Source organism: Haliotis cracherodii, unplaced genomic scaffold (genome assembly GCF_022045235.1).
Source record: "Haliotis cracherodii isolate W230 unplaced genomic scaffold, xgHalCrac1.p SCAF_9, whole genome shotgun sequence".
Lineage (NCBI taxonomy): Eukaryota > Metazoa > Mollusca > Gastropoda > Lepetellida > Haliotidae > Haliotis > Haliotis cracherodii.
Window position 1 is genome coordinate 38,261,650 of NW_027266343.1, and position 27,684 is coordinate 38,289,333.

The window sequence follows — 27,684 nt, forward strand, 5'->3', positions numbered from 1 at the left end:
ATTACTTGCTTACAATATAAACCTGTCACCTTTCAACCATTTTATTAACATTTTAATTTGTTTGTTTTTTGTTTGTTGTTCAATGCAGCACACAGCAATATTCCAGCTATATGACGGCAGCAAATAAATATCAAATCTGGACCAGACAATCCAGTGAATACAAAGCTCTTTAATGCATCTCTCTGTTCTCTAATGTATGACAAATATGACAATAGTCAAAATGCAGTAATAAATTTAGTCATTTATTTTATTATTCTTAAAAAGTGATTATTTCCTTCCTTTCTGTTATCATGCATTTTGGGTACAAAATCAGTAAAAAAAAATAATCAGTTCGATCTGGCCCCATTTGCATAACAGTCTCATATTTCAGACCACGGATCCGACGCAAGCATGATATATAGGTTCTGTCAATGATTTCCTCTTTATCTTCACGCCAAAACCTATATGTCTTAAAGGCTCAACATCTATTCAGTCGTCCTGTCTCAGGTAGAAGCTATTAATTTATTTTCCCACTAATGACATCAACAAGAAGTTGGTTCATTACAACAGATCACCCAAACTGACAAGCTCCGATATCAGTATTAACACACCTGAAACAAAGACCCGATCTCAGTGTTCTATACACAGGGACACAGTTATTGTTTCTATCTGTCCAGCTGTACTGTGACATAGAGCGAAGTGGTGCCCTATATACCATTAGCCTTGTGATGAATGGGAAATAATCTGCAGAGTCACATCCACAGATAATAGTGACAGAGCGTTAATGGTGACAGTATAGTTCCCCTTGTCTGTCTCACAGACCCTACAGAACTAAAAAAAAGAATAGATCCAACTCAAGTCTAAATTGATTTGGCAAGTCTAGATTTCCTCAGCTCTAGGCCTGAAAAAAGCTTTGTCCTGGCTCCATTTGGATCTTATTTTGTATTTTGTGGATATATATTTTCAAAAAAGATAACTTTATGTAAGTCTATGATTCCCCTAACGACCCCTGATATAATATGTTTATCATACCTCCATGTCAGAATGTGAGTGAGTGAGTGAGTGAGTGAGTGAGTGAGTGAGTGAGTGAGTGAGTGGGGTTTAACGCCACATTTAACAGTATTCCAGTTATATCGCGGGGTGTCAGCTTAATGTGGGAGGAAAGGCCGAAGTGGTGCAGGTCTTAGACGTTGAAACCCGGTGAAACACCGTATGGTGATGACAAACCTAGAAACATAATCAGAGCGAACCGGGATTCGAACCCACAATCATAGGTTTCTGGCATGTCCAATGGACAACTTATATGTTTTCTTGTTTTAGCCCATCCCAAAATAATGAAGGTAGGTAGGGCAGGCTTTTGTAACTTGTAGTATGTCATTAACATGGTCATGATTAAAAGCCTGCTTACAAATGAAGATGACGGCTGGTTTCTGGAAGGTGAAGCAGAAATCAGAAGTACAAATATAATCCGATATTTGATCCATGAGTGTATTGCGATAACATATAACCTTTACCTAAGAATCAATAGAAAAGTTGGGTTGTTTTGTTATTTCTGCTGCTACAAAATCATCTTTCAAATGCTGTTTCCTCAAAACAAGTTTTCATGGCATTTATGTCCTAGCCAGTTTAAAACATGACACCAAGACAAGCCTATTCACAATGACATGACTCCAAAAATGATAATAGTATGAGTGACATGTTTCCTTTGTAGACATTTTCGTAAATATCATGCAAAACCTCGAAATACTGTAGAAAAATAAACACATTCTTATTAAAAAAATATATAATAAATTAAATATTTATTCAAAACTGACTGGGAAGATAGGAAGGATTTTAATCATTATTTCTTTTAACTTAACCTATAGTAGATTACAAACCTATAATAGTAAACTTAATACTAATGTGCAATTTGATAATATTTGTCCACTGACACTGTGGATAGATACGCTTGTGAACTTGACACAAAAACATTTGCTGTTTGCTCAGGTCAGAAAACGTGCCGAAATGAAATTTGAGTTAAAAAAGACATTTCTTAAAAGGGCTTAAAACTAGCAAAAATAAGACACATCATGAGAAACAAAAAATGAATTTGACCAAGACTAATGCCTTAACTGAACATGAGTAACACTATTCGACAAATTTTCTATTTCCTTGTGATAACACCGACATGTGCCATATGATAATTTGTTAAACTAACATATCATCTATGAAATCTTTTGTTACACAATACATGAAAGGACGCAACTAGAACACATTTTGATAACTTTCGATAAAACACTAATTACAATACTTAAATACATAATTATCTCACAAATAACAGCATCCAAACAAGGTTCCAATAAAGAAGAAAAAACATGAACTCTTTATAACTTTTAACCTTTAACATTTATTAATTGGAAATAAACTCAAACTTAAAGACAAATTCTGAGTCCTTGACCTGCAGGAATTTTCTGTAATTAACACAACAAACATGTCCACCTGCTCCTAAATCTTGACAAAAAAGAACTAAAATATCAATGCATCATGACATAAGGATAGTCTTATCATACTTAAGTTGCTCACTATAATGATAGTTTGCGACCTAAGCGACTGAGCCAAATCCCATGTCTAGTAACTTCTGTTTGTTCTAATAAGTTCACCTACAATTAGTCCATGTACTAAGAGTGAGGGAGTGAGTTGAGTTTAACGCCGCTTTTAACAGTATTCCAGTCATATCGCGACGTGTCAGCTTAATGTGGGAAGAAAGCCCAAAGTGATGCAGGTCTCAGACGTTTACCACTTCGGTGAAACCCACGACCACGGGTATGGTGCTGATAAACCTAGAAACATAATCAGGGCGAACCGGGATTCGAACCCACAATCATAGGTTTCTGGCGTGCCCAAGGGACGCAACTCTGCACAGCGAATCGCTGCGCCTTAGACGACTGGGCCACCCACCCATGTACTTACACTAAATCTGTTGCAAATTCTGCAAATTTCAGGCTGCTGGACTCCAAAGTTTTGAACACAGACAGCAATGATACGATTGTTTCCACAATCCAAATGACAAAATACTATACTATATACTATAAAAGTACTATGATTGGATGGCATTGTTACCATGGTTACATTTATACAAGTATAACTAGGGTGAGATAATATCACAAATTTCCAAGCAAACAATTTACATATTGATGCCATCTGTCCATCAAACTATAAAACAATCATTGTTAGACAATCTATATAGAATGTAAGATATTTAATTTTATTATGTCTCCGGCTTGTAATATAGACGACCATCTTATATAATTACAAATGTTATATATAAATTCCATGCCTACATCACTACCAGTGATTCAAGAGGCCACCTGCAGTTTTAACTCCACAGCAGACTAACTTTCATATAAATAAATAAATAATTGATATTTATGTTTATTTTTATTTTTATTTTGACCAATCTTTTGTATAAGGCCACACTTTCTTCATTAAATGATCACGGATTTATTCCAACTTTTTCACAAATATATTACAAGCAGGAGACATAATAAAAATACATATTTTTATGCTTACCGTATTCGACATAATAAGCGCCCTGCTCTAATAAGCGCCCTCGGCGATATTTGCTAATATATTGGCCAGTGAACAATCCCAATTAGCACCCCTTCTGATTGATCAATGTAGACTAGACTTATTTATTCGCGTACAATACACACTCGTGTGTTATATGCACCCTTAATTATGGGCAATTAAATTCTGGAAAAATATATCTGCCGTACATAAACATTTCAGGCTGTCAGCATAAACCACGAAATTTATTTTTTTCACCAAAATAATATTCTAATAAGAGTCCCCTATTTCTAATTTTGATAGCGCCCTGGGCGCTTATTACATCGAATACGGTAATTTATTTCTTAGACTGGCTGATTTTCAGTAGGGGAGGCGGGCTTGTGAAACGAAAAATGAAGAATGTGCGGCCTAAATGTGAACCTTGAACTTCCACTGTACATTTTACACTTGCATCATGGGCCTATGGCCTGCAATACACATGCATAAAAAACTATAAATAGGTATATAAATGAAGCTAGCTGCATCCAGTCATGTAATATTTTGACATCATCTCTTTAGCATGTTATAAGGAATATCTTCATATCATTACATTTTCAACAATGAATGAAAATTTTACCTAGACCCTATATGTCACACTGATTAAAAAACAAAAAAAAACAAAAAAACACAAAAATAAAACTACACCTGATCTTAAATAAATATAAAGCATAAATGTAAAATAAACTATAAACTCACAGCGCAACACATTTTTCCAACATATACAATTTACAAAAACAACATAAATTTGCAAAAACATCAATAAGGCATGAATCATAAAAATGAACAAAATACAACTTTTTTTTCCTTTACCATTAAAATATAGCTGCAAATTTCACTTACTCGTGTACTCTGCCGTCGCCATGGAGATCGGAAAGCCCGAAACTGATATAATGCCAGTGGGGAGGAATATGCCTGCCGAGGTCGCCAGGGTTGGCGTACATGCTAATATAATCCAGGGGGTCTGGCCCACCCAGCCTGAAACAGAAACATGGAAATAAGTTTCCCCCGTCATGTTCATGTCTACCCCCAGGCGGGGGCTTGGAGGAGTGCTCTTGCATCACAAGTACAGGAGAGGATGGCAAATGGATTCTGCTGGAAAAAGGCATTTTTTAAATCTTGTCTAAAAATAATTTTCTAGTAGTTTTGAGGATGAGTTTGCTTAAAAAATCTGGAAATTACATTCAAACATTCTTTCATACCTGAACATTTATTTATTTAGGACAATTTTCTAACAATCATTTCTACCTTATAATATAATATATGAAGGAGATTAATATAATTTAAACCATATTCAGAAAATTGTATATTTGGAAAGTATATTATCTATCTTACATATTAATTTCTTATCAGAAATGACCTTGTAAATTTCCAATAGTGACTTTCATTCACTTTGTCTTCAAGTCTTTAAAATGTATTATAATAAAGGTATTATAAATTTATAATATATATATATATATATATGTTGTCATTGGGATGAGTTCTGACGGACTATAATATTAATTTTGGCAGTTTACATACTGTAAATATTCTCTAACACAATTCATTTACAAAATGCAGCAGTAAAATAACATAGAAAATTTCAATATGAGAGGATTGCGAGAAATAATTGGATGTGGTTAATTGTAACCATTTTGTCTTAATTTCAACACCCATTGATATTGTTAATCATGTTCAATATTTCAAACATTTCTTCTGCAAACATTTGCATTTATGGCAAACAACTTATCTCACTGTCTTGGTTGGTTGAATGTTTTTATTTAAATATTTCCTGGGTCTTCGAGGAGCCAAAACAACAACTTGTTGCAGGTAAACACAACTTATGTTTTAATAAACAATGCCACTCTTTTTTTTACAGGTTAGGGATCTTAAACTAAAAAATAAGCACGGGTCGTAAGAAATGACGCTAAAAATACATTTTATGGTACTAAATAAATTGGATTACCATTGTGCCCGTTGTGTGTGGATTTGGAAAGATAGCCATGAATGATAAATGCTCATCTTTCATGTTCAATATAAATTATCAATACCGAATACTAATGGGTTTTGGCCTGATTTTCGTTTCGCAATTTATTCATATATTTCATGCGCTTTTTCGTCCGTAATTTGTTATTAAGCCAAATAAATGGACCCATACCATAGACTCCCAACCAACTCCCCAATACCTTTGTTGTCATCCATTTTGTTGAATATTACTATGGTCACAATATATGCATATTACTCACATCATATAGAGGAAGCTGGCAGCAAATAATTTCGCATTTTTTAGCACAGGAATCAGTTGCTAATTTCTGATTTACTGAATTTCAATTCAACTTGTCACTTATGTAAACTTTGCCAAGGAGAGGAAAATATGCATGATTTAGAAAAACGCAATATACCAGTACTTTCCAACGTATTGTGCTACGTATTCATTAGTGTTTCAAATCGTGGTATACCAGTATACCGGTAATACTGTGCACATCTAATACAGAAACAAGTTTTAATTTCAAAGATTTTATGTTGGTACTTCATCATATTGACCATATCAGTCTGACTTCACTAGGAGCTGGATCACTTGATCATGTTGATATGAGAAATTTTCAACACTACGTTTGTTTTACTTTGTAGTTTTATTTCTAAATATTCTAATTGAAAAAAAATAGAGTGAGCTGGCAAATATTTCTCCCCATTTTTATGATTGTAGGTGGCTCTTAGCCATCGTCGCTCAATTCATGAACTGAAAAATAAAAGGGTTTCAAATATCCAATAACTGACACATTCTCATGGTATAAACATTCTTATTTAACTCCCATAAAAATGGTTAATGATTGTGTATGCTTATAATATATACACAGAAAATACAACTTAATCTGGAAATGATGGTTGGTTATGAGATGATAAAATATGATCTACAGTATCTTTACTGTTGCCGTAATTACACCTTCTTCTTTGTCTGCTTCCATTGCAGACAAGAATTTTAACAATCCTGCAGTAATGCCAACATAAATATATCTCTTCATTTCTTATAAGCGAAGGCCACAAACACTCCATGATGTATAAAACATGTTCTATGAATTTGAACAGTAACTTGTGTCCTGTTTCCCTTCTTTCCCTGATTTCCATGTTAACAACTAAACTGAATATAAGTCTACAGGACGCTATCACTTTAGGATATCTGTTTTAACAACTATACTGAATATAAGTCTACAGGACGCTATCACTGTAGGATTTCTGTTTTAATAACTATACCAAATATAAGTCTACAGGACGCTACCACTGTAGGATTTCTGTTTTAATAACTATACCAAATATAAGTCTACAGGACGCTACCACTGTAGGATTTCTGTTTTAATAACTATACCAAATATAAGTCTACAGGATGCTATGACTTTAGGATATCTGTTTTAACAACTATACTGAATATAAGTCTACAGGACGCTATGACTTTAGGATATCTGTTTTAACAACTATACCAAATATAAGTCTACAGGATGCTATGACTTTAGGATATCTGTTTTAACAACTATACTGAATATAAGTCTACAGGACGCTATCACTTTAGGATATCTGTTTTAACAACTATACTGAATATAAGTCTACAGGACGCTATCACTTTAGGATATCTGTTTTAACAACTATACTGAATATAAGTCTACAGGACGCTACCACTTTAGGATTTTTGTTTTATTAACTATACTGAATATAAGCCTAAAGGACGCTACCACTGTAGGATTTCTATTTTAACAACTATTCTGAATATAAGTCTACAGGACGTTACTACAATAGGATTTCTGTGTTAAAACTTTACCAAATATAAGTCTACAGGACGCTATCACTTTAGGATATCTGTTTTATTGACTATACTGAATATAAGTCTGCAGGACGCTACTACTGTAGGATTTCTATTTTAACAACTATTCTGAATAACAGTCTAAAGGAAATTAATACAATAGGTTTTCTGAGTTAAAACTATACCAAATATAAGTCTACAGGATGCTACTACTGTAGGGTTTCTGTTTTATTAACTATACTGAATATAAGTCTGCAGGACGCTACTACTGTAGGATTTCTGTGTTAAAACTATACCAAATATAAGTCTACAGGACGCTATTACTGTAGGATTTGTGTGTTAACAGCTATACCAAATATGAGTCCATAGGACTCCACTACTGTAGGATTTGTGTTAACAGCTACACCAAATATAAGTCTAATGGACGCTACCACCACAGGATAGAATGTCCTATAAGGGGACGACCACTTGATTTTCTAAGGTGGGGGGGCCAGGGCCTTGTTCCACAAAGCAATTGTAGCACTACAGCTGTCATAAACCTAGGTTAAAGCATGGGAGTTACGATCACCTTAGCGCTGTGATCACTTTGTGGAACAGGTTCCTGATATATATTCTATAAAAATTAATCTATTCCCAGAAAATGGAAAATGCTGCAAAATAAATATACTGTCCTCAGGTGTTACACACAAATTTAATTGTTAAATGGTTATGCTTGATGTTTAAAAAATAACATGTTCAGTCTCCCCAAAATCTGATGAGCTCCTCCCGTACAGGAGAAACCTGTGTTTTTTCAGTGCTGAATAAAAAATATCCTGTCTCAAACAAAAATCCCAGCCCCTCTCAAACCTTGAACATTAAATTGTCAGTCTTAAGAAGACAATACATGACACCTAATGTCAGTTAACGATAAAAATCTCCAGATAAGTTTCCAAACGCATTAAACCTTTGGATCCGTGAAGATCCGGAGTAGAATAGGTCTTCAGCAACCCATGCTTGCCGTAAAAGGCGACTATGCTTGTTGTAAGAGGCGACTAATGGGATCGGGTGGTCAGACTCGCTGACTTGGTTGATTCATGTAATCTTATCACAATTGCGTGGATCGATGCTCATGATGTCAATCACTGGATTGTCTGATCAGAACTCGATTATTTACAGACCGCCCTCATATAGCTGGAATATTGCTGAGTGTGGCTTTAAACAACAAACAAACAAAGCAGTAAACCGTTATCAAGATTAACGTGTATCGATTGTGGCATCAAATAATTACCATTAAGTTTTCCCACAAAAATATTTTCCCATTCCAATACAGTGAAAGAGTTAAGATTCCAAGCTGCTTCTAAAAAATCAGAATGTCATCTGATATTGGAGCAAAGCCCAAAGAGACACACAGGTCTTCGTTGTTTATCAGTTTGAACACACAAGCATGGGTACGACGGTGTGGAACATAATTTAAGGGTGGACCTAGGATTTGAACCCACTATCAGCAAATCCTCACACAGCTAAGGGACACAACTCTGCAGAGGTATCTGCAAGTGCCAGTATGCAATGGGCTATATAGGCTCTGGTGAAGTATTGAGAAGGATGTTGTTGTTTTTTATCGCCAGCAATGACATTATCTACATGATGTATCCTGAAGGTCATTCACTCTTGGTTTTTTATCGCAAACCAGTTTTATCAGATCAACATAAACAATCATAAATGTATCTGTTTTCTAAAAATCCAGATTAGAAAGATAGTAATTCTACTATCCTAATCTAAGTCTTCATCAAGATTGCTGACAAGTGGAATCGACGACACAAGCAGATAACAAACATTTGAAACATTTGACATCTGAACCAAATTCAAACTTTGCAAAAAATAAATAGTGGTCATACCTCATATTTACATATCTATTGTGTCGATTATCCAACAAATGGTATTAAATTAATAATTTTGGATCTCTGAACAAGTATCACAATATTTCCAACCATTTGTGAAATAATAACTTCATAATAGATCCATAGATGTCAAAAATGCAGCAACACTAGAAAAAAGTGGGTACATTAAAACCTAATGTTGTAACTTGATCAAAAATAAAAATATGCCCAACAACATATTATATGTTGCTACAAAAAAATATCATAAAGACAAATGACAATGATAAATGACAATGAAAAATGCCAAAATAATGGGCAAAAATAATATTTTCAATATGGCCGCTGTAATGGCCAAGTGTCGAGTCGGATCAGAATTCTGTGACTTCACAGCTGATATTCATACAAAGTTTCAGCTTCATTGGCCATGTAGTTTCAGAGATGTTCAGAAATATTAGTGTAGGTAAAGGTCAAAGGTCATGTCTTGATTAAAAATCAAAATATGCCACCATAGGTGGTATCATTCACGCAAAGTTCAAACTTGTAGGCCTTGAAGTTTCAAGGAGATGTAAAAAATGCAAAAGTTAAGGCCGTACAAACAACCGGACGACAAAGCGCCACAACATAAGCCTACTTCACTTTCAGTCAGGTGAGCTAAAAACTGAAGCGCTAACAATAATCAAAGGTTCCCTCTCCAAACTTCAAAGACTGAACCCTACAATATACCATCCCCAACTCAAAGACATTAATCTTAACACAGCGGTTTACATGTGGAAATCTAAATCAGTTAGCACCTGACATATCAAAAAATCATTTCAACCAACACAACAACACAACTAATTATCACTGGCCTCCCCAGACCCTAATCTGCCAAGCATGTCCATATCTCTAGCACCCCCACCATGGTATACGCTGTATATATCCCGGCTGGTGTATACGAGCCCGGCCTGCCTGGCCGTGTATACATGCTATAGTCCACATGGGGGCATCTGGATCAATATTCTCAACCACTAGGTGCCCCCCTGTGAAGTCCCACATACAGGGAGTCTTTGTGACGCTGTCACTACCCTTTTCTCCAACACTAAGTTATGGCATCTCCCTATGAGAAAAGGTGGGGGAATCCTCCAGTCTAATGTGCTGTGGGGGTAAACATGCTCCATGTGGGGTCTCCACGGGATAATCAACTATATCATCCCGACCCCGCCCTGACATCCCACATCATAATATTGCCATTGTATTTCTCCTGAAATAATCAATATTAATCATTTTGATTGTCTGATGGTGATAATTTGCTGGATCTGATAGGATAATAATGAAATAGCATATATATCATTCAGGGCATAATATTTATGATGATTGTAGAGAACTTATAGTATTAATATTATTTTTTGCAGCCATGTACATCATATACTGAATAAAAAGGGTTGGTGATCATGAATAGTTTTAAGAATGTATTTTAAGTGAAGATTGAGCACACAATTTCATAAAAAATATCCCCAAACATATTCAGGATCCCTAACTTATTTGGTTCAGTATACATACAAAACCTGCTTACAGTGAAAAACTCCTGGATGCCATGGCCAAACCAATCCCGTAAAATCATCCGCAGTGACAAATTTCTGGATTAACAAATCACTGGTTTGTAGTACAGGGATATATCTAGACCAGCTGAGAGACAAATATTCAGCTCAAAGTCTACAGCAACTGTCATCAAATATTGAAACTTTTTAAAATTTCCCAATTCATGTTAATATGTAAAATAACCAATCATGGGTTTGTAAAGGTAACCTGTATCATGTGTATTTCACTGATAACAGGACCAATAAATAGGACGAGATTTTAATTCTTAGTTATATATTATCGTATTGAATGCAATCTCAAAACACAATGTAAAAAAAATATCTCTGAATATAGGAAAATAAGAACTTAACCCCAACTTTGAAGAAAACTATTTTTAGCTGCTGTATACAACACATGGTGAAGTTATCCCTCCCCTGCTAAGTCCCGACATTCCTCTAGCCAGGCTCTTTCTTCTCGTCAAGACACAGGTAGTCAGGCATCCATAGTGAAATCCCCGCCCATGGATCAGGTGAGAATAACATACGTCTTAGCAAGATGGTAATTATCGCTGAATGAACTGACCTCCCACATGGGAGATTTCTAGTTACTGACCAGTAGGTGCAAGCAGGCATGAATTCAGAGAGACCACCACGAGGAATTACAACTCCATGCTTCTAACAGTGGTGCATATACACCACAGTCAGGAGTTATAATGTTAAATAGTTTCTTTACAAGACCAACCGACAAACAAAATCTAAAATTAGAAGAAACTGAACATTATTTTTATATATTTTTCAACCACCTACATTGAAGTGTTAGCCAATTTCATAAATCAAACTTATTAAAAATTAATGGCCTCCCTTTGAAAAGCCTGGCTGGTTTTAATTACCAACATGTTTAGTTCATTTTAGTTCTTGTTAGTTCTCTTGACAAAGAGAAGTTGATCTTAAGCCATCTTATGTAAACATATTGTATTTACTCTGTAGCGACTTGGCTGCCATTTTTAGTTGTAAAGTGACTGTTTATTCTTAAAATATTACCCAAAGAGGTATAGAACAGGGTTTTACATTTCTGCATATTTGACACAATAATTTTCTAAAATATTCGCAAAACCTTTTGATATGAGTCATAACTGACGCAATACATTCGCTTATGAAATCTAAATTCAGACTGACAATTTACAAGATTTAAAAAGAAATACTGACTCGAACTCTACTAGGCATTCAAAATTTAACAAATCTACAAACTTTCAGAATTAAATATATCTGAGGTGAGATGAAGTGAAAATGGGGTTTGACGTCACATGGAACATTATTGAACCTATATAGCGATGTGCATGTGCATGTGTGTGTGTGTGTGTGTGTGTGTGTGTGTGTGTGTGTGGCTGCTTGTACTAGTCCAAGACCAGTGCTTGTTTTAGCTCCTTAAAGCCGAGCGCCAGACTGGGTAACAACAAGTACTATCTTTTAACGTCTTTTGGTATGACATGGCCGGGGATAGAACCCCCAACCTTCCACTCTCCTGGCGGACGCTCTACCACTAAACCACGGAGGCGGTCAAATATATCTACGAACTCAACTGTAACGTAAAGTGAGTGAGTGAGTTGGGTTTTACGCCGCTTTTAGCAATATTCCAGCAATATCATGGCGGGGGACACCAGAAATGGGCTTCACACATTGTACCCATGTCGGGAATCGAACCTGGGTCTTCGGCGTAACGAGCGAACGCTTTAACCATTAGGCTACCCGACCGCCCCCCTGTAATGTAAAGAAATCATGACTCTAAAATTTTTAAAATGAGACCCCCACAAAAAATATATATGATAAGGGGACATCATGACTCATTTTCACAAGGTAATGTAAAACCCTGATTGAACGGCACTATTTTGTCACATTCTGTATATATACAACTGGAAAGCAACACATATTTACACATCTACATGAAAGGGTTGTTATCTACATGAAAGGCTCTTTTCCCCCTATTTTTATATTCTTATCAAACATTTGCTTTCATTTCATATCTCAACATACTTAAAATGTTCTCAACATGAAGTGAAAAAGTTTTTCAAATCTGAAGAAACTCAAACATTCAATAATTAATCACACAATGTGCCCTTTTACCACCCACTTATCACTCAAAAGCAATTCTTTCTTAATATCAATATGGGAGGATTTATGCTAACAAAAGTGTTTGGGTTTGTCAAAACATGTATAAATTAACTGTGTATCTGAATATTTACATTTAATTCTGAATGACAACATACGTAGGCCGCCTTAGCAAGTCAACTATAATATTAAATCTGTGCTGGATGTGAATATCTTGGATGCCGTAACCAGCATTCACTTCAGTCAGATAGTGCTGGATGGTAAATATATTTACCGATGCCGTAACAAGCATTCTCTTCAGTCAGATAGTGCTGGATGGTAAATATATTTACCGGTACAATAACAAGCATTCACTTCGGTCAGATAGTGCTGGATGGTAAATATATTTACCGGTACAGTAACAAGCATTTACTTCAGTCAGATAGTGCTGGATGGTAAATATATTTACCAATGCCGTAACAAGCATTCACTTCAGTCAGATAGTGCTGGATGGTAAATATATTTACAGTGAAAATAACATGAATACAGCACATAAATGCGGAAGCCATTTAGGGTCATTATTTTTAATTATTTTCTTGAAATTTCCAGATACTAACCTTGAAATTTCAAGATGATAAGTTGAAATTTCAAGTTAGTATCTTGATATTTCAATCTCACATTTATTGAAAAAAAATAAAAAATCAACTGGCCCTCAAAGGCTTCCGGACATAAAGAAGTGACCTGGAAACAAAATCCACCCTTGTTATCCGCTTATATAAGTGATAGAGTGAATAGGGTTTAACACCGCTTAGGAAGTATTCCAGTTATATCACGGTGTGTCAGCTTGATGTGGGAGGAAAGCCTGAAGTAATGCAGGTCTCGAACCCAATATCATAGGTTGTTGGCGTGCCCAAGGGACTCAACTCTGCACTGTGAATTGCGGCACCTTAGACGACAAGGTCACGTGAACCGCCATTTATACAAAATACAGGCAATCTATTTCAAAATTGAGCATCCTTATACCTCATAATAAACAAACTTCAGTGTATTGTTTTATCATAAATGCCATGATTAACTTTCTTATGCATGTCACTGAAGTGTGTTGGGAATCACCTGCACGCGCAGTGTATAATATCAATGACATAAAAGACACAACACACCGACAGCAGCGATAATGAGAAACATTTTTGTTCGCCTATGTCAAGCCTGATTTGCTCAAACCTTGCCAACAGATGTAGTACTTCGATCATGAACACCGGTCTAAAAAAGTTTAATGTTGCCCCCTAATATCTCCACATTCAACATATGGTAGACTGCAAGCATTAAATTCAAGACAAGGAAATTGATCAGCCATAATCAAAGCTAACTCTAACCAGTTAATGTCAACTGAGACTTGTTAGGGCCACATCAAATATCACCCCCTACATCTGCGAATTGGGGAAACGTGATCCTCACTATCCCAGTACTTCCACATAATAACATACTATCAGTAACACTAACACCGCAATTCACAATAACCCTGCACTTGGACAAAAGAAACTTTGTCTAGCAGATGAATAAGTCCCCTTGACAAAGTCCAAAATTTCTGGCTAGTTAGCAGAGAGTCGGCAATCATCCATCAGTTTCAATTCATTGATTCTCTGGCAAATCTCGTTCATACTTTTTGTAAATTTTATCCATCTGGATTTACCTGGGATTTTTTTTTTCTCATTGATTGGCATGGTGCGGATACTTTTTACAATTGGATCATTATCTTTACCACCTCCACGCTCTCGCCCAACTCCCCTTCAGTGTCAATCCCTTATTCTATCTTGCGTTAATCATTCATCTTTTTCAACTTCCCTTAGGGTATTGGTCCATGTTCCTAAGCCAGTAATATTGCATGGTAGTATTCTCCCAAGGGAGCTGAGAATTAAATATGAATTCACATTAGAAGCAACCTATCATACACTCAAACACCTTGATCACTCCCAAACCTATCACACACTCAAGCACCCTGGTCACTCCCCCAACCCATCACACACTCAAGCACCCTGGTCACTCCCCCAACCCATCACACACTCAAGCACCCTGGTCACTCCCCGACCCATTACACAATCAAGCACCCTGGTCACTCCCTGACCCATCACACACTCAAGCACCCTGATCACTCCCCGACCCATTACACACTCAAGCACCTTGATCACTCCCCAACCCATCATACACTCAAGCACCCTGATCACTCCCCGACCCATTACACACTCAAGCACCTTGATCACTCCCCAACCCATCATACACTCAAGCACCCTGATCACTCCCCCAACCCATCACACACTCAAGCACCCTGATCACTCCCCCAACCCATCACACACTCAAGCACCTTGGTCACTCCCCCAACCCATCACACACCCAAGCACCTTGGTCACTCCCCCAACCCATCACACACACAAGCACACTGGTCACTCCCCCAACCCATCACATACTCAAGCACCCTGGTCACTCCCCCAACCCATCACACACTCAAGCACCCTGGTCACTCCCCCAACCCATCCCACACCCAAGCACACTGGTCACTCCCCCACCTATCACACACTCAAGCACACTGGTCACTCCTCCAACCCATCACACACTCAAGCACCCTGGTCACTCCCCCAACCCATCACACACTCAAGCACCCTGGTCACTCCCTGACCCATCACACACTCAAGCACCTTGGTCACTCCCTGACCCATCACACACTCAAGCACCCTGGTCACTCCCTGACCCATCACACACTCAAGCACCTTGGTCACTCCCTGACCCATCACACACTCAAGCACCCTGGTCACTCCCCCAACCCATCACACACTCAAGCACCCTGGTCACTCCCTGACCCATCACACACTCAAGCACCCTGGTCACTCCCTGACCCATCACACACTCAAGCACCCTGGTCACTCCCTGACCCATTACACACTCAAGCACCTTGGTCACTCCCTGACCCATCACACACTCAAGCACCCTGGTCACTCCCCAACCCATCACACACTCAAGCACCCTGATCACTCCCCCATCCCATCACACACTCAAGCACCCTGATCACTCCACCAACCCATCACACACTCAAGCACCCTGGTCACTCCCCCAAACCATCACACACTCAAGCACCCTGATCACCCCCCAACCCACCACACACTCAAGCACCCTGGTCACTCCCCCAAACCATCACACACTCAAGCACCCTGGTCACTCCCCCAACCCATCACACACTCAAGCACCCTGGTCACTCCCCCAGTCCATCACACACTCAAGCACCCGATCACTCCCTGACCTATCACACACTCAAGCACCCTGGTCACTCCCTGACCCATCACACACTCAAGCACCTGTTCACTCCCCCAACTCATCACACACTCAAGCACCCTGATCACTCCCCCAACCCATCACACACTCAAGCACCCTGGTCACTCCCTGACCCATCACACACTCAAGCACCCGATCACTCCCTGACCTATCACACACTCAAGCACCCTGGTCACTCCCTGACCCATCACACACTCAAGCACCCGATCACTCCCTGACCTATCACACACTCAAGCACCCTGGTCACTCCCTGACCCATCACACACTCAAGCACCCGATCACTCCCTGACCCATCACACACTCAAGCACCCGATCACTCCCTCCCACCACAGTATCAAGCCATCACCCGACCCTATGGGCCCCCTGTTCAAACCTTATCTACGACCGAGGTTACCTCAACACACGACTGATCACAGAGTTCTGTCGACAAATTCGACACCTCCCACACACTGATGTCACAAGATATACCTTGTTGCACTGTAACAAAACCCATTGACTAACCACTTACCCCAGCACGGCAGTGCCGTGACGCGTTCATTCATTTCTTTTCACTTATTTATATTAAGACCAAAACATTTCATATTCTGATAATCTAACAAATCCTCATTTCACTAAATCTGCTTCCAAAAGGTTTTAAAAACTATCAGTTTTTATTCAGAATTCCTGACATAAAAAGATAGCTGTACCCCGGGCAGTGCAACCCATATACAACATTAGTTTGTCTCCCTGATAAGACCCAAAAGAATAACTTATATAATGAAGCCAACTCAAGTCTAGAATGATTTGGCAAGTCTTGATTACCTCAGCATCTAGCTCTGAAAATAAAAAGCATAATGTTCTGGGCTGTATTTGGATTTTACTTTTTATTTGTCGATGTATATGTTTAAGTAACTTCAACTTTATTTCTGGGACTAAATGTTAGTCTCTACAAATTAACTAAGAGATTTTGGATAATTTTTTCTCAATCCATTCGCAGAGTACTTTCATTCCTCCTGACTGAAACATGAGCTATGCATATATATGCTCCACGCCTAAAATAAAAAAGGTGACACAATTTAAGTGAGTGAGTGAGTGAGCGAGTATGGTTTTACGATGCTTTGAACAAAATTCCAGGAATATCACGGCAGGGGACACCAGAAATGGGCTTTACACATTGTACTCATGTCAGGAATCGAACCCGGGTCTTCGGCGTGACGGGCGAATGCTTTAACCACTAGGCTACCCGACTGCCCCGACACAATTTAAGGTTTTCAAGGGACACAATCAATCTTCTTCAAACAGTAAATAATATGATGCCCAATTTGTAAATAATTGTTTAGTTCATCTTTTTGAAAATACATTTGTATCTCAATGCCACATATCTATGCTTTTGCTAAATATGTTTCAAGTTGGATTTATTAAACTAAATTTACACTTGTAAAAGAAAAATTTAGCAAGCAACAAAACGTACAATAGGAGGAGTGATTTATTTTTTACTGAAAACAATGTCCAGCAGCCCATAATATTATTGTCCAGAGCAGGTGAGCTAAAAGAGCCTGGAACAAATGACAATCCAAACCCTCAACAAGCACATACCTTCCCCATCCTTCAAAACACTCTGAACCTTCTTCTGATGGGCCCATCTCATTCTTCCACCCCAACCACACACAGGCACACACACACACACAGGCACACCCTACACTTCTTCCCCACCCCCCAACCCCCATCCCCATCCCTCTTCCTCACCTGCCTACACACACCACATACACACAAACCCGCTCACACGCAAGCAAAGTCTTCAGGTACACTGGGGGTAACACAAACCTACCTACCCTAAATTAATACCCCCCTCTACCCCCCACCCACCCGACTCCCTCACCCTCCAGGGGGTACAGCTCCAGACTAAATTACGTCCCCCCACTGATCGACAAGGCCTATCAGCATTTGCCACCACCCACCCCGGATCTCCACATGTGGCGGAGGTAAACCTGACTGTCAGCAAGGGCTCTCCCGCTACCAAATGAACCACGACAAAGTCTTTTTCATACACTTCACATGCACCCAAGACCTGTAGAAACCCCTGGGGGCAGATAAATTCAACCTGTTTCGACCCTCTGAAATAATGTTCAAGAGCTGTCTTAGCAGTTTAAACAGTACCTCTAATCTCCTGCCATAAACTTTCCTTGCAGTATCAAGCCAATGTCAACACCGAATCTGATAAGTCTTCAAAAGTATTTCATTTTTTGCTGTTATCTTAAGCTCTGGATATTTCAAATGAATGTAAGAACTTACAAAATTGATTACATCTTTCCTCTTTGTATCTGTTTTATGAATTGGTAATGCTGAAGAAAATTAACCATAAATGGATATTTATCAACTGAATAAGTCATGACACACGTGCCAACCAAGCCCTCGTCAGTTGGCTCTGTTGATTAGCATGGGGTATTTACACCTCCAAGTGAGCTTTCTTCCACATGGTCACCATGGAGAGAGGACCTATTCTGCCCTGGAAACCCACGGGGAGAGAGGCATGGGGTACTGGGGACCTATTCTGCCCTGGAAACCCACGGGGAGACAAGCATGGGGTTCTTTCACAGAATCCCAATGGAGAGACAACCATGGGGCATTGGGGACATATTCTGCGAGTTTCCTAACATGGAATAACATAAAATAAGTCTGATATGAGAGACAAAATGTAACTAAGTTAAACATTTAACTAACATAAAAGAGTTTCAAAGATGCTTCAGGATCTGCACAACAAAATGGTTCCACGATCAAGGATAAACCCCAAAATAACAAGTATCCCTGAAGCACAAAAATAAAAATAAAACTGCTGGGAAGCGCCACAACATACTCAACATCATTCAACAGGTTTTGCCCACTGAGAGGAAACAGTATAAAACTTCTTGTTTTCTGTCAAAATGACAACTCTATTTAAAAAAAATGGCACATGTTACTATCTCATGAACTGGTGGAATACCAAGGACAAGAAATTACTGATGTTATTTTAAAGTATTTCATGTAATTGTTCCTTAGCTGAGAGACTACACTGGAATTTAACCACTGTCATCCACAAGACCACATCCACCTTTTAGCTATGTTGGTATACAAGTGCCTAAAAATAAGAACCTGATCACAATCCAAACCCAATGGTAAATACTTGTCGTGAATAAATATGTGAAACTTGTTGCCATGGAAACTAAAAAAAATATTTATTTAAAAAATCCCGAACCATCAAAAGGCTACAGTTCACAGCTAGATCTATCTAAAGAAATATTTTAACATTTTCAACACATGCTCCAGAAACAAACACCACCCTCGTTTTCAGCCTAGGTTAAAGTTGTTGTCAAAATAAAATTTTCAAAAATCCCAAATCATCAAAAGGCACCAGTTCACCAAAAGACCAATCTGTGCCAAGTTTGGTGAAGAAACGCTGTATGCTATTCAAGATCTGTTCTGGAAACGACATGTTGCACTGATGCATGGACAGAGTCCATTTTAATAACCCCCTCTCAAAACGTATTGCAGGAGATAAAAAGACGATATAAAATAGACCCTCGGGCACTGTAGCTCACCTGGATATATAGTCAATAAGATGACAGGACAACCATGCCACAACATAAAGCTCATTTGACTCTCAGATCCAAAGTATCGAGTAAGCATGGTTTTACGCCGCTTTTAGCAATATTCCAGCAATATCACGGCAGGGGACACCAGAAATGGGCTTCACACATTGTACCCATGATGGGAATTGAACCCGTGTCTTCGGCGTGACAAGCGAACGCTTTAACCACTAGGCTACTCAACCGCCCTGCCCAAAAGCATCGAAAGTTAAAAAGTTGAGTTTTTTAGCTTTCATAGTGACCGAAACACTAATTACCTACAGGCCATATTTAGAAACAGTATAACCAGGTGTAATATTGTTGATCAAAACACTGAATATATTATGTGGGGGATAACATAACACTATACCAAATAGAAACCAAAATGGCTAAACTAATATTTAATCACCTTTTGCAAAAATTATCTATTAGTATAGAACAGAAAGAAGTACAGGGAATCTAGACTTGCCAAATATTGTACACTCAGGGGTCAGGTTTTGTGGTAGTGCTGTTACAGGTCAGTGTTAGAGGCTAAATACACACTACTTTTTTTTAAGCCTTATCAATAAGCTTTGTCTCAAGAATCCGATTGTGACAGCCATAATTTCAAATAATACCATCACATGGTCCATTTAACTAACACAAAAGCATACAAAATCTAGATATTTGTTACTAATACAGACAAATCCCCATCACCACATTTTGTCATCAATCAGGTATCAATATTCACTATCCATGTTTGGGGCTGCAAAACAAGCATAGAGCTCTGATCATGTATAATGTATCTAGTGCTTAGTAATGGTCTGTTGCTGCTGTAGCTGGGTGATGTGAAAAGGCCAGACCCCCCACACAGAAGCTCATGACCCCCCACAGAGATAAGGAAGGCCCAGGGGGCCTATCTCCTGAAGAATCAACTCTCATTATTAATTGACAAGCAGTTTCCCTGAAAACTAATTTGGCAAAGTTCATGGTTATTTGTTTTTAATGCATACATGCAAAGATTGTGGTTGATCATTAACATACATGGATTCCACAAGGGGAATTAGTTGTTGTCAAGCACAACTATCTCCATATCTTTGTCAAAAACTGAATAATTGTTTACTAAAATGTAATTGTGACTGAATAAAATTCAAGTATACATTTGCCAAAATGTCCTGGTGCTAAAATGTCCTGGTGCTAAAATAAGGTGATAAAATGGAGTAGGACATATAATTATCATTAAGTATTGAATACACTTAAATAAACAACAGAACCCTACTTAAATAAATATATATTGAACAAAAATGTTAGGGATCACTAATATATGGCATTGTTTTGAAATTGTGTGCTTCGTTTTCACTACAAAAAAATATCCCACCAAATATTAATGATCCTAACTTACAATTTGAATAGTGTTAATGTTAATGTATTGCAAGCTTTTGTTTGTGATACAATGTGGTACAGTGTTCATGATACGATACATACAGCGATACTTTCTTCATGAGTGTAAAAGTTTTGTTTTAGATGCTTTTAGTCATAGTCCAGTCATATATTCCCAGGGACACTAGTAGTGGTCTTCATACATTGTACCAATGTGGGGGAATCGAACCCGGGTCTTTGGCGTGACAACACCCATGAAGACCTGGGTTAGAATAGGTCTTCAGCAACCCATGTTTGATGTAAAAGCCAACTATGCTTGTCGTAAGAGGCGACTAATGCCTCGGATGGTCAGACTCACTGACTTGGTTGGTGCATGTCAACATTTCCCAATTGTGTGGATCGATGCTCATGATGTCAATCACTGGATTGTCTGGTCCAGACTCGATTATTTACAGACCACTGTCATATAGCTGGAAGTGGCGTTAAACAACAAACAAACACATTTCGGCGTGACAAGCCAAAGGCTACCCCAACACCCTCTTTAATCAGCAGAATCACTATGCATCACACTATTCTAAACCTGCATGAATGTACTCAAATTTTAATATTAATGTTGAAAACAAAAGCTGACATGGTTTCAAATGCTACAGTAGCATACAAGAGATATAATCCAACTGAACAGTGTACTGAATAATTTCACGGAACAACGGACAATGTATTGCGAAAATAACTATCAATTTCAACTTTTAAACATCTGATATGCAGATAATTAAAACAATTTGTGAAACACTACACCGGTTTTCTCTGAAGCGATTGTGATTCGCATCGATGAGCTTCATAAAATGGTGCATCAGTGAATTTCAACAACTATGCAGCTATTACACTGCTCCGAGCACAAATAACTTTGTAATTTATATGCATAGAACCATACCATAGTCTCCTGTGTTAAATGCACACACCCTATTTACCTGACCACCCTGAATCCTTCAAAACTTAAACAATTTCAGTTCATTCCCTTCAGTACGGATCCTTGACAAAATACTTAAGCGGACAGTTCACTCCTTGATATTAGGCTTCATTCGCAGCATGTGTGGCAATAGTTATTTTCATACACAAACATGCATAACATTCTTTCCTTCACCAAAATGAATAATGTTCTACTCCTTCATCAGAATGAGTATCTTTTTGCTAAAATGGAATAGTTTTATATAATTGCTGACATGTTACTTTTTTTTCTGATTGATTGATTGTTTGTTGTTTAACGCCGAACTCAGCAATATTCCATCTATATGACAGCGGTCTGTTAATAATCCAGTGATTGATATCATGAGCATCGATCCACGCAATTGAGATACGATGACAACTGCATCAACCAAGTCAGCAAGACTGACCGACTGTTAGTCACCACTTAAGACAAGCACAGTTGCCTTTTACGGCAAGCATGGGTTGATGAAGACCTATTCTACCCCGGATCTTCACGGGTCTTTTTTGTCCCCCCTTAATGAACATCAGCAGTAAGGATAGCAGTTTCATTTCAGTCCAACAATGATACTAAAACCTTTCTCCATGTTCTATTGTTAAGTAATTTTTGTAAATTAAAACATGGGCCAACAACATGCATAACAATGTTATAAATATGTCAAAAAGTAGAATTAAACTGAAGCATATATTTTTAAAATTCTGTCAGTACTTTCCAAGCTCAGTAAATACCCATTTTCTATTTCTTTTAATGAACAAGCTTATTTTTAGTATTACACTTTTTTCAGTTGTACAATGGCAACAACATGTAACACTGCTTTGAGCCAAAAAAAGAACATTCAAAATAAATCGGGCATCATCAAATTGAGTCTTCATTTTTCCTCGGATTTTTGTTCGGAAGTGACAGTAAATCTTAAATTGACAAACCCATGTGACTCCAAAATAAACAAGAGTTGTCTTGTTTGTTTGTTTCTTGTTTACGCTGCACTCATCAATATTCAGCCGTAAGACGGCCATCTGTAAATAATCTAGTCTAGACTTGACAATCAGGTGATTAACGATCCATACCGTCAGGGTGTCAGAAGACGCTATCAACAAAATCAGCAAGTCTGACCACCCGATCCTGTTTAGTCACCTCTTCCGACAAGCATGGGTTGCTGAAGACCAATGGTAACGCGGATCTTCCCGGGAGCAACAAGGGATGTAACAATATGCTGCCATTCATTACATCGCATTACTCTAAGACACAATACAAGTATCAAATTGTATCATGAGATCATTCATCAATAAAAAATACATTACAACTAAAGAGTATAAAGAGTCCATAAAAAATGGAATGAGCATTGACTGCAGTGCTATTTCTGTCAGTAGGTGTAAGAGTGAGTGAGTGAGTGAGCTTTTAGCAATATTCCAGCAATATCACGGCGGGGGACACCACAAATGGGCTTCACACATTGTACCCATGTTGGGAATCGAACCCGGGTCTTCGGCGTGACGAGCGAACGCTTTAACCACTAGGCTACCCGACCGCCCCAGTTGTAAGAGTGAGTGAGTGAGTGAGTGAGTGAGTGAGTGAGTATGGTTTTACGCTGCTTTTAGCAATATTCCAGCAATATCACTGCGGGGGACACCAGAAAGGAGCTTTACACATTATACCCATGTTGGGAATCGAACCCAGGTCTTCGGCGTGACGAGCGAACGCTTTAACCACTAGGCTACCCGACCGCCCCAGTTGTAAGAGTGAGTGAGTGAGTGAGTGAGTGAGTGAGTATGGTTTTACGCTGCTTTTAGCAATATTCCAGCAATATCACTGCGGGGGACACCAGAAAGGAGCTTTACACATTATACCCATGTTGGGAATCGAACCCAGGTCTTCGGCGTGACGAGCGAACGCTTTAACCACTAGGCTACCCGACCGCCCCATAGGCATACAGAAGTTACTCACAATATTTTGACTATTTATCATGTTTATTGACACATTTATCATAAATACTTCTCAAAGAAGTTAAGGAACACCCTATTTTTTTTTCTTAGGAAAACATAATTTATCACTGTTCGAAATTCAGCATGAATATCAAAGGGTCCTTGTTAATGTTAAAGTAAAAAGATTCAGGGGGCTCTTTGATTCAAATACCATTGAAGACCTCAGGAAAATTCCCTCATTTCAGTAACTGTTTGTACAAACTCTAACCTCCTCATTATACATCTCATAACATTAGACCCACAGTGAAACCCTATTAATCTGGATGATTCCAAGTAACATTGTCTGGATTAACAAATTTCCAGATTAACATGATTAACAAACAGAGGCCTCTGGTAGTGACCCTTTCATCATATACCGGTGAGTGAGTTCCTAACGGTACACATCAGGAAAGCAGGTTTCAGTACTTAAAAGGTCCAAACTAACATGATTTCACTTTAAGTGCAATATTATGTACACATATTATGCACCTCTTGATTTAATTAACTTGATTTAACTTGTACCAGGTGCATGTTGACATGAAAAGCTAGCTGCACCAAGCAAAACCAGTTAGCACCCTGGTCCCATAAATGTATCAAAGTTGAAACATAGATGTATAAATTAGTCAAGAGAAGTAAATCTTAGATCTGTGATGACTGTGTCATGAATTAAAGATAACACAGGGATTAGTGAAATAGTATGGTAAATAAAGCTTAGAGGTACTAGAATCTTCATGGGTCTCTTGCATGTACATCATGTGCATATAGCATGTATAACAGACATAAAAACAAGCAAACTGCCATAGTTACAACAGGCTATTAATGTTTACTGAAGTAGGTGGGAAACAACAATCAAGGCTTAATCAAACATGTTTATAATTGATTTTGGCTAATTTGTTCATAAATCACCAAAAATTGGGTAAGAAAACTACTAATGATGATTTTTCAACAATCTCTGACAAGTAGCTATTTTGAACCTTTCACAGATTACTAATATGGGAAAGACTTCTACCTGTATCGCCCCTCCAGAAGTTATATATCCTATGCATAGCTGCTCAATCCTTTTTATTATATAAATTTGAGGGGGAATATGGGCGGAAGTCTTCGAAATATGCAAAGATATGAGAATATGACATGATTCCTATCATGGATCTGATTTTACAAAATTATCTGTAGAACATCTAGTTAAAATATGAGTTGCAATTTTAGTATTCATGAATTTCATCAGAATATGGAAGATCAATAAGATTAATACACAATAAGCACATATCCTAATTAGGGCAGTTATCAGAACCACAGCAGATAGCTCGTCCACATGTACAGTCACATACAGTCAGAATGTATCTTAATAAGTTTAGCCTATGTTCACCACTTCCCTAACTTATTTCAAAATCAGTACTAGTTCCTACTTTGGAACAAGCATTATTTGATAATTAATAATAATTATACGGTAAGAATGTATATGCATACGACATATACAACATGCTTGTTAATCTTAGCTAATGGAAGGTAGAATACATCCTTCTGAAATTATTGTTACACTTCATCAGTCTAACACACATTTTAAGGTTACAATGGTTGTGTTTTGTATGACATCTATAACAAATGGAAATCTTCAACTAAGTTATTTATCACAAGTATAAACTAGGCTAGAGTAATGAATCATTTTTTTAAGTCAATGCTTGCAGCTACTTCTGTCAGAAGTACTGACATGAGAAGTTGACGTTTTTTCGTTTCCTCGATCAGTAACAAAGCGTTAGAATAATCTGTCCTATTTGGCAATATGCTGCTGCTTGAGGATCTCAAATCAGAGCAGAATGAATCATACGAGATGGCAAGATGTTGAAGCATTGTTTTGATGGAAGTCAAAAAAGGGCTTGTCAACATGAAATCTTGTTAAACTTACCAATATTTCACTAAAGCTGTGACCTGCAAAGGGTTCGGCTGAGTAGGGTAAAGTCTCCGACATGCTGAATAAATTGCTTCCAATCCCGGTGGAGTCAAAGCAACGCCGGGCGTGGACGAGTAACTACCCGTAGACGAGTAGAAGTTCTCTCTCTCCTCCATTTTAGCTTCACTGTGGCATCTGGCTCTTCCGTTGTCTCCCTTCGGTAATTAAAGTGATCGAAATATGGTTGATTCCACACTGCTGCAATCCTAAGTGACAGTTCGTTTACATATATTCGTAAACTGTCTGTTAGCAACAAAGTTGTCCTTTTATATGTGTCTTGCACCACTAGCAATACAGTGACCGGCAACAAATAGTCATTTCGGTCGGCGTACCTGATTGGTGGAACAGCCAAAACATCTTCCGCTGTTGGACCACCCATACAGTCGCGCAGTGACGTTACTTACAGGATTAGTTCATTATTGATTTTCCTAATATCTTTTCAGAGTTACAACGAAAGAAAATGTTCAACTAACTTCAAAATGTAATAATACTGATAAAAAGTAATTATTTATAGTAATTTGATTGAAAAAATACATACTCAGAACAACTAGTTGTTATTTCTTAAAATACTTCCTTCGGGAAAATGATAAGCGTGCTATCTTTCTGTCCGTATGTGCATCGGCAAAACTGTAATAGGGTTTATCAGACAGAATTTTAATACGTCATGTGAACGACACTGAAGCACAACGTAAGTAAAAATGTATGACAAATAACTTGTACAGATATTTTGTAGTTGTGACAGCGTGTTCCGCTTGATTAACAATAGACACACAGTAACAATTAGCACATGTCGTTAACAAATACCACAAGATGATTGTTTCCGTCACACTAATTGGAAGCATATTACTGTAGCCAATGAGCTCTGCTATGTTTGGTTTGTTAACGAGTTCAATCTCCTATTAAGTTTGCTTGTTTACGGCGTTACAACGGTAGAGTACACTGAATAGTAACCTTTGAGTGTTAATTGCAGAATGATATGTTATCCATAGACAGGTTTCATTTTCGATTTGTATTTTTGCAGTATGTTCGAAATAAACATCGGACCCAACCATACTGAGGTCATACAGAATTAAGCACTCATTTTCTCGATTTTATTACAAATTATAAATAAATTGATGACGAAATATGTTTGTTTTGTAAATAATTGCACCTGCTAGGTTTCTAGTTTCAGAATGAAAAACGCGATTATTTTTTTTAATTTGTGTTTACGTCCTTTGGAGACTTGTCATTGATATTTTTGCCCCTACAGTTCATTTTTTGTCCAGGGAGGTAAGGTAAATAAACTTGTACTTCTTTCTATACGTTCTCTCATCTCAGACAGATTTGATAATGAATTATTAGAAACAATGTGATTGCATGTATATAAAGTTTTTCTATGTTCAAATGGTGTTGTTTTAGAGAAATGTTTTCATTCGCCATTTGCTATTTTATATATCTCGCTGGTGAGTACGTTAGTTATCAAATTGTGTGTTTTATTTTAAACGGCATAAAGAAACCAAATGATATATATGCATCATTGAAAACGCAGATAGTCTGTTGTACAAATACAGTACAGTTATTAACACTCATAGTAATAACTAGTTTCCTATCCTTGAATGACCTATTAAGTAAGTATAACTGCAATCGTAAAAACAACTATCAAAAATGATTTTATTCAATAGAATGCTTAAAATTCGTCCCATTATAAAATGAGCTGTAACGAACA

At 37.8% G+C, this 27,684-nt stretch overlaps 1 protein-coding gene across 3 annotated transcripts in view; it reads right to left on the reverse strand.

The window, feature by feature from the left end:
- Positions 1 to 27,684, reverse strand: part of LOC139452956 (suppressor of fused homolog) — a 41,087-nt gene that overhangs the window by 13,143 nt on the left and 260 nt on the right. For 2 of the 3 annotated variants that reach the window (XM_071234579.1, XM_071234577.1), the window contains exons 1-2: positions 25,935 to 26,294; positions 4,405 to 4,539 (exon numbers count right to left, since the gene is read on the reverse strand). In XM_071234579.1, coding sequence (XP_071090680.1) covers positions 4,405 to 4,539; positions 25,935 to 26,095 — 296 coding nt within the window. In that variant the 5' untranslated portion in view covers positions 26,096 to 26,294. Of the gene's footprint in view, positions 1 to 4,404; positions 4,540 to 25,934; positions 26,295 to 27,684 lie in introns of those variants that run through there. The other variant, XM_071234578.1, reaches the window with a different exon arrangement.